The sequence below is a fragment of the Myotis lucifugus genome, unplaced genomic scaffold, assembly GCF_000147115.1.
Source record: "Myotis lucifugus unplaced genomic scaffold, Myoluc2.0 scaffold_278, whole genome shotgun sequence".
Taxonomy (NCBI): Eukaryota; Metazoa; Chordata; class Mammalia; order Chiroptera; family Vespertilionidae; genus Myotis; species Myotis lucifugus.
In genome coordinates this window covers 126,701-135,818 of record NW_005871326.1, presented here as the reverse complement: position 1 = coordinate 135,818, position 9,118 = coordinate 126,701, and the positions used below count along the sequence as shown (strand labels likewise).

General features: G+C 46.6%; 1 protein-coding gene across 1 annotated transcript in view; it reads right to left on the bottom strand.

The window, feature by feature from the left end:
- Positions 1-9,092, bottom strand: part of L3HYPDH (trans-L-3-hydroxyproline dehydratase) — an 11,296-nt gene extending 2,204 nt beyond the window's left edge. The window contains 6 exon segments of the mRNA XM_006099588.3: positions 2,580-2,717; positions 2,808-2,930; positions 4,218-4,387; positions 7,860-7,873; positions 8,481-8,505; positions 8,508-9,092. Coding sequence (XP_006099650.1) covers positions 2,580-2,717; positions 2,808-2,930; positions 4,218-4,387; positions 7,860-7,873; positions 8,481-8,505; positions 8,508-8,982 — 945 coding nt within the window. The 5' untranslated portion in view covers positions 8,983-9,092.
- Positions 9,093-9,118: the final 26 nt, after the last annotated feature.

Sequence of the window (9,118 nt, the reverse complement as noted above, 5' to 3'; positions counted from 1 at the left end):
AACTGCCAACAAAGATGGCGGCCACGCAGCACGCAGCTGAAGCGAGCAGGAGGCTTGCTTGCTCCAGTGAGGGAGGAAGCCAAGGTTCCCCGCCTGCCTCAGCCCAGCTCTGAGCTCCGTATGCAACAATGTTGCAATTATAGAAGCTAAACAAACTCCAGATACCTGCTTTCAGCTGGCAGCAGGCTCAGAGCTTAGAGCGCCAGTGATGGTAACAGAGTTTTAATTATAGAAGCTAAACAAACTCAGATACCTGCTTTCAGCCAGCCACAGCCTCAGAGCTGGAGCCGGGCCTCAGCTCCAGTGACAGCTATAGAAGGTAAATAAATCCCAGAAAAAAAAAGAAATAAAAAAGGCTGGGAGCTTCAGTCACCCGCCAGCCTGAAAACGGCCCTCAGCCCCTCACCCAGACTGGCCAGGCACCCCAGTGGGGACCCCCACCCTGAAGGGAGTGTGACCAGCTGCATACAGCCATCAGCCCGTCATCCAGGCTGGCCAGGCACCCAAGTGGGACCCCCACCCTGATCCGGGACACACTTCAGGGCAAACCAGCCGGCCCTCACCCGTGCACCAAGCCTCTATCCTATATAATAAAAGGGTAATATGCAAACTGACCCTAACAGCAGAAAGACTGGGAATGACTGGTCACTATGACACACACTGACCACCAGGGGGCAGACGCTCAATGCAGGAGCTGCCCTCTGGTGGTCAGGGCGCTCTCACATGGGAGGAGCTCTGCTCAGCCACAAGCCAGGCTGATGGCTGCCAGTACAGCAGTGGTGGTGGGAGCCTCTCCTGCCTCCTCAGCAGTGCTAAGGATGTCCGACTGCAGTTTAGGCCTGCTCCCCGCTGGCAAGTGGACATCCCCCGAGGGCTGCCGGGCTGCCAGAGGGATGTCTGATTGCCATCTTATGCCCAATCCTCCAAGGAGCGGGCCTAAGCCAGCAGGTGGTCATCCCCTGAAGAGTCCCAGACTGCGAGAGGGCACAGGCCGGGCTGAGGGACCCCCCCTCCCCCCGCGAGTGCACAAATTTTTGTGCACCGGGCCTCTAGTATAATATAATGCTTAACAGTGTGGGGTCTGCTTAGAGAGATCCATGTTCATAGTCTGGATCCATTACTCTTTGGCTTTTGGCAAAACTCTCCAATTTATCATTTGTTAAAGAAGAAGAATAGTATTAACCTCCCCGAATTCTTGTGAGAATTAAATGATATAGTATGCATAATGTGTTTTGCTTGGAAACTGACATGTAGTGAAACACCCAATAAATATTATAGATTATTACTTTATCTTCATTCTGGGACTTGAAGACAATGTATCCCAAATTTTTGCATACAACGTAATGGCTTGGTACCTCATAAGATCAGGTAACGTATAGGAATGCCTAACTTAATGAAAATTCAATATTTAGAAAAATAAAACTTTAAAAACATCTGTATTTCCCTGGCCATGTTGCTCAGTTGGTTGAGCATTATCTAGTGCACCAAAGAGTGCAGGTTCAATTCCCAGTCAGGGCACATACCTAGGTTGCCAGTTGATTCCTCGGTTGGGGCACCTACAGGAGGCAACCAATCACTGTTTCTCCCTCATCTCTTTCTCTTTCTCTTTCTCTCTCTCTCTCTCTCTCTCTCTCTCTCTCTCAAATCAATAAACATATCCTCGGGTGAGGATTTTTTTAAAAAGCTATATTAGGATATAAAAGTATTAAGATAGATTGCTATGTTAAAGGACTCTTTATGAGTAGATTCACTTACTAGATGTAAACAAGTTATCCTGTAGATTTCATTTATTAATGAGTAAATTCATTAATTAGCTCTATTAGCACATTTAATATTTGATTCCATTATAAAAACTCTGCCCACAACTTTTCAGGACTTTCACATCCTATTATAAAATGAAACACTCCTATAGAATAAAAACAAGCAAACAAAACATCCAAACCCCAGTTTAATGGCTCTCAGACATTTTGGTGCCAGGACCCCTTTACACCTTCAGGTTTGAGGACCTCAAAATAGTTTTTATTTACGTAGGTTATATATATTCATATTTGCTTTTAAAAAAGTTAAAGATATTTTTTCATTAATTCATTTAAAAAATAAACTCACTGCATGTTAACATAAACCACAAATTTTTGTGAAAGTAACATTTGCCAAAACAAACAAAAAAACTAATGAGAAAAATGGCATTGTTTTACATTTTTAGAAACATCCAATGTCTGGCTGTAAAGAAGACAACTAGATCCTCATATCTGCTCCTACATTCAGTCAGCTGGGGTAGCACATTATTCTGCCTCTGGAGAACTGTACACTGATGAGAGAATGAAAGTGAAAAGCAAACGATGTCTTAGTATTATTATGAATATTGTTTTGGCCTTGTGGACCCATGGAAAGGACCCTGGGAACCCCAGGGGTTTTCAAACCTCACTTTGAGGACCAGTATCCTAGCTGAACAGTTTTTACAGGTTTGTTTGAAAATTGTCTTCTGAGAGCTGAGTGAAGAAACTCATCACACACCCGACTCACGCCTCTTCAGTCTCCAAAGTAAGACATTTACAGAAGAAGGTAAGGGTGTCACTCACCCTCACAGCCTTCCCGGTGAAGACTGAGCCAGTGGCACTGCTTTTAAAGGCTCTGGTCTGGTTCAGTTCCAGAAGCCCTTTGTGATACTGTAAGGCAATTCGGGCTGTCACTCCTGAGCCCGTAGGACTTCGGTCAACCTGTTTCAGAACAAACAAAGATAAGAAAGTTCATAATGCTCTACTTCCACATCGCATGACTTTTGTGCCTAAAAATCACAGTTTTAATACCTGCTCATCTGCAAACACACAGATGTTGGTGGTTGGCTCCTCACTGTAAGTGTCTTTTCCATCTGTTAATATAGTTCCATATAGAAAGGCAAGGTCTTCACTATCAGGATGAGTAATTTTAAACTGCAAATAACAAAAAATTATCAACCACATGTAAAATAAATACTTTGATTCAAGTTTATATTTTAAATAACATATATGGGGCTCTCTTAGACATAATTTTTCCACCTTTATCATTTTTAAAACACCTGTTGGGTCAAGGCACTAAATGCTAGAAGGACATCTTTGTCTAGATCCATGGTCGGCAAACTGTGGCTCGTGAGCCACATGCGGCTCTTTGACCTCTTGAGTGTGGCTCTTCCTAAGCCTTAGGAGTACCCTAATTAAGTTAATAACAGTGTACCTACCTATATAGTTTAAGTTTAAAAAATTTGGCTCTCAAAAGAAATTTCAATCGTTGTACTGTTGATATTTGGCTCTGTTGACTAATGAGTTTGCCGACCACTGGTCTAGATGAATAAACATAGTTTTATTGGAAGTTGTGATTTTTTTTTTTTTATTGATTTCAAAGAGAGGAAGGGAGAGGGAGAGAGAGATAGAAACATTAATGATGAGAGAGAATAATTGACCGGCTGCCTCCTGCACGCCCCCTACTGGGGATCGAACCCGCAATCTGGGCATGTGCCCTGACTGGAAATCAAACTGTGACCTCCTGGTTCATGGGTGGATGCTCAACCACTGAGTCACACTGGCCAGGTGGAAGTGTGAGTCCTTCCTAAGGAAGTTGCCCTGCACAAAGCCTCTACTAATGGAACAGTCCTATTTTATACACACCCCCACTAACTAAACACACACACTCTTTGAGGCGCTGAGCCCAGGATGGTCAGTCCACAGGCTGGCCATGGCTGCCCAAACAGGAGGAGCTAAGGCAACCATATCCTCACTCTCAGGAGCTTGAAGGGGATCATGTGGAGAAACCAGGCAATGAGTATCTAGAGCTGAAGTGAATACTAGTGATAGAGACAAAGACTGTGAGAGGCCCAGAGCAAGCAAAAGTTACCGGGATGCAGATGCTATTAGGTAAGAGAAACAATTGGATGGAAAAAGAATGATTTATTGTAAAGAATGAAGTCAGCCCAGGTGGGTGTGGCTCAGCAGTTGAGCATCGACCTAGGAACCAAGAGGTCTCCAGTTGGATTTCTGGTCAGGGCACATGCCCAAGTTGCAGGCTGAATCCCCAGTGGGGGGCGTGCAGGAGGCACCTGATCAATGATTCTCATCGTTGATATTTACTAATATCTTTCTCTCCCTCTCCCTTCCTCTCTGAAATAAAAATATATATTTTTAAAAAGAATGAAGTCAGCTGGTATCATGAAAAGCAGCAGTGTTGATGGCAGCAACAGTACTGACCTGAGCTTTCACTGCTTCTGTCACTGTACTTGCTGCATCCACAAGGTCCCTTGTCTTTGCAGAACAAACATCGAGTCCTAACTTTTCAGCACTAACAAATGCATAAAATGCGCCACCATATGCAATGTCCACTACCACCTTCCCATGACCAGGAACATCCACCAGGAGATCTAAAAAAGATGTGTTTGAATAGTGTGTTTTAGTAGTTTAGCAATATGAATCATACAATTTTTCATATGTTTACATTGCGGGGTGGGGGACGGGGAGCGTAGAGAAAGTGGGGGGGGTTCTTCTTATCATAAAATGGAATGAAACAAAAATGCATCTTCAAAATAAGCATCAAGTAAATAATAATAGAGCTTTAGCTAAGTACACCTTTCTATTTTTAACTTGATGTTTGCATAAGTTATACGAGTGCACTTGAATGCATGTTTTCCTTAAATTATACATGCATATTTGTTAACTATTCTGAGTATCTTTTTTTTCTAGGAAACATCATAGAGACAGAGAGAGGAAAACCCTGGGGCCTCAACATGTGAAAACTACGAAGGAAAATGTAGGTCCCCTCTCATACTACTAGGAGTGGTTTTAAATAGTGAGGATTTGGAGCCCTATTCACAAATTGGTTTTCTTCAAATCTAATGTCAAAACAAAATGGGGAAAAAAAGAGACTTTTCCTATACGTTACGTACAAACACTTACTCACTTATATATTTCATATCAGGCAAATACTGCAGGCAAATACTCAGAACAAGCCACTGTGCAATCACTGACCTGTATGGTATTATTTTGCATCAGGGTTTTTATAGGTATTTTAAGTGCCGCCATAACCAAAGTTTCACCTGAAGGTCAGTTGTTTGAAATACTGAGTTTACATTTCCAAAGGAATGGGGCTGGCTGATATTTCGGGATATTAAAACTGTTTCCCTCCTTCTCAAATTTTCCTCTCTTTCTCCTCCCCAATTCCAGTGGGCTTGGTGATCACGGCCTCTCGGGGAGGCATATGGCAGGGGAGAAGCAGGTTTTGTGGAAAACGATCCCAGGAGAAAGAGATCTGTTGGCCAAGGAGTGTCCTGTATGTGTATTTTTTCCCGTCACCATTTATCCCCTCTGTGCCCTCTTCCACCTCCCCCCAACCACCAGACTGTTGTCCATGTCCATGAGTTCTCTTTTTAAAATCTTTATTGTTGAAGGTATTATATATGTCCCCTTTTCCCCATTGACCCTCTCCAGCGAGTTCTCTTTTATTTTTTCTACATTATTCCAGCCCTCTGCCACCCCCACCCCCTCCCCAGCTGCTGCCTGCTCTCTAAAGGGAGAAACATTTCTCTTGGTCAATAGGGAAACTTCCTCCGGACTGAGAAAAGAGGCTGGAGGTCCTGAGTGCAGAGGGTCGGCCTGTGTTAACTTCCCCACACACCACGGAGAGGCTGCGGCTGTGACAGAGGCAGCAGGAGGAGGGGGCGGGTGACGCTTCCCTGGTAACGTGTGCAAGCCAAGGACCGAGGACCGAAAGGCCCTCTTCGCCAAGGCCTTGGCTATTTTCAGAAACCTTTGCTCACATATATATGAGGAAAAGGGGCAGCAAGTGGAGGGTTGAAACTACGTCAACCAATAAGGCAGAGTGGAGTCTCAAATTAAGTTGTGAAAAATAAAATATTTCTTGTATTCCGGAGTTTGCACAGTCCTACAAAGGTACCAGTATGCGATCAGCTACAGACTAGCCCACAGAGCCCTTTTTACATGTGACGTGTCAAAACACAGCAAATTTATCACCAAAAGAGTAAAACATGCCTGTGGAACTTAACAGCAAACCTGAATAAAAAGGTCTTTATCTGGATGCTGGTGCAACATGAAAAGCACATTTAATAAGAGGAGAATGAGGAATTCGATGGAAATAAGGGACTGCTAGAAAGCTAAGCTAAGTGTGGCTTTGGTGTCCTCATGTGTAAAATGGCACTGCTATTCCCCCCAACAAAGGTTTCCTTTGAGAATCCTATGTGATTATGTGTGTGGAGTGGTTGGCACAGATTAGTAATGTAATAAATGTTAATATTAAAGCCAGAAGTTTAATTTCCAATAGGAATAGAACTCTTAAGAGAACCAGTTGTTTACATTTGCCAATCAGCATATTCTCCAAATTTCATTTTAGTTATTCATTTAACAAGTGTTAACTACCTACTGTTCTAGCACTTGAATACAGTGAACAAAATTCTGGAGTTTTCATTTTGACAGGTGGAGTGGAGGTGGACTCAGCAATTTTCTGAGATGGGCACTGCTGTCATCTTCATTTTACAGACATGACACTGAGGAACAGAAACCCTTTCACAAGGTCGCCTAGATGAGGAAGGACAGAGTAGTGATCTTGATTGAACAGTCAGTCCACCTTTTTTATATTTTTCTAAGTAGAGAATTTAGGATTTCATTTTCTTTTTAAAATATATTTTTATTGATTTCAGAGAGGAAGGAAGAGGGAGAGAGATAGAAACATCAGTAATGAGAGAGAATCATTGATCCGCTGCCTCCCACATGCTCCCCCCCACACCCCCTGCCCCTTCCCTGTACGCCCCACACTGGGGATCAAGCCCACAACACGGGCATATGCCCTGACCGGGAATCGAACCATGACATTCTCTGGTTCATAGGTTGACGCTCAACCTCTGAGCCACACCAGCCGGGCAAGATTTCATTTTCTTAATGCAGTGATGTTCTCGGAACTACCGAGCTGATGGGGTTGGCTGCCCCTGCCATCACTTACCCAAATTGAGGTGGTGGTGATCCTGCTGCCTACTGTCATTTCCCACAAAATCCAGAGGGCTTCCCACCTGCTGCTGGGGTGGCTGAGGTGCCAAGTTAAACTGTTGAGGTTTTTGAGGTGAAATCTAAACACAGACTCCTGTCTCCCTCCAGTGCCTTCCCAATACAGATGTGACACCATTCTCTGCTAAAGGGGAAAGTGGCCTCTATTTGCTCTAAGAATGAGCTGGACTATCACGGCATCATTCAGAATCAGGCTAACCTGGAACCCAATCCTAGAGGAGGATTAAGATCGAACTCACAGAATGATATGCATGGCTTGAAGGCTTTGAAAAAAAGAGGTGATAACCCAGTTCCTGGCTGGACTAACTTAGCTCCCAGCTCACTTCCAGCCATGACTACTCAAGCATCCTCACTGACAGAATGCAGCCCTTTGCAGGGATTTCCCCTCTATGTAAGGATGATAGTTATTAGTTATTACATGACACACAGGCTCTGTACTAGGGACCCACCAAAACCTTCTGAAGGCTCAGCACACGCAGAGGACTAACTAGTAACCTTATATATTCGGTAGTCTCTGTCTTGGAATATATCTATTTTTAAATTCTAAGTAGTGCCTTACACTCATTCAATCCTCACAAAACTCAATTCGATAACACATGAAGTATAGACTCAGAGAGGTTAAGTAATTTGACTCAAGCTGCACAGCCTTATAGGGTTGTCAGGCTTTGAACCCAGGCAAAGTCTGTTCCTGTTTTTAAAAAATAAGAGCAAGCGTTTTAGCGACATCAGTACTTTCACGATTTGTAAGTTGCCTAGTTCATTCTCATTTAATTTCCTCCCCAAGAAGTGGAGAAGCACTTTTTACAGATCAGTCCCAGTAACCTGTGTTTAGTAACCTGTCAGAGGGGATGGTGTGTCTGGCGAGGGCATTCTGAGCCAGCCTGGAACCGGGCCCACCGGCTGTTCTTTGCCCTTTGACTCTGGCCGACGTGGCTTTAGCCAACTGTGAAATCTAGGAACGCCTGCCGAGTGGGGAGCGAGGCGCTGAGGGAAGCACGGAATTGGGTTAGGGTTAGGGTTAGGGTTTTAGGGTTAGGATTTTCGGGTGTCTCAAGGCTCTCAAGACCACAGGCCCATGGCCCTGGGGGATCAATCACTGAATTGCATGCTTCGCACAAATCCGAAGGCTATGGCAAGTGACTTAGAATTACCTTTTAATTATTTTTGCAAGGGGTTTGGGTTAAGGTTGGGTTAGGTTTAAGGTTAGGTAGGGTGTCTCAAGGCTCTCAAGACCACAGGCCCACGGACCTGGGGGATCGATCATTGAATTGCATGCTCCGCACAAATCCGAAGGCTATCTGCAGTGACTTAGAATTGCCTTTCATATTGCAAAGGCTGGGGTGGGTTAGTGCGCCGTGTGGTCCAGCCGAGAGACGAGTGTAGTTAGTAGGTCTCCGGTTGCAGCCGAGGGTGAGCGGTCCCGCCGTTTCCTGTGGCCAGCACGAAGCCGAGACGCTGTGGAAGCGCCCGGGCCGCGGCTCCGGCCGCCCTCGCACTGCACGAAGGCGGCAACCAGCCCGCACGGGCAGTGGATGTTGACGCGGGCCTCGCGGGCGCCGGCCGGGGGCGCAGCCACCAGCCCGAAGTCGAGCGCGAAGCGGCCCAGCGCCAGCACGGCGTGGCCGCACATGGAGCTGTAGCCTTCGTTGTGCAGGAACAGGACGCCCAGGTGCGCGTCCGGCAGCTCGCTCGGCACCAGCACGGCCCCGTACATGTCCCGGTGCCCCCGGGGTTCGTACACGAGCCGTCGCCGCACGTGATCCAGGTGCTGGCGCATGTAGCGCCGCTTGGCCAGCAGCGTGGGGCCGGCCACCTCCGGACACCCCGCCAGCACGATGCGCAGGGGCTCGCCGCCCGTGTGCATGTCCACCACCGACAGCGCCGGCGTGCCCGGGTCGTGCGGGGGCACCCGGGGCGGCGCCGGCGAGCGCTCGGCGGTCTGCATGGGGAACTCGGATACCGCTCGGCTCGGGGCGCGCGCTGCCAACCCAGGGCCCACCCGCGGGCCGGGCGCCGGGGAGGTAGGACCCGCGGCCTCCTCGGGGGCGGGGCCTCGGAGCCCGGACGGGGAAGCGCGAGGC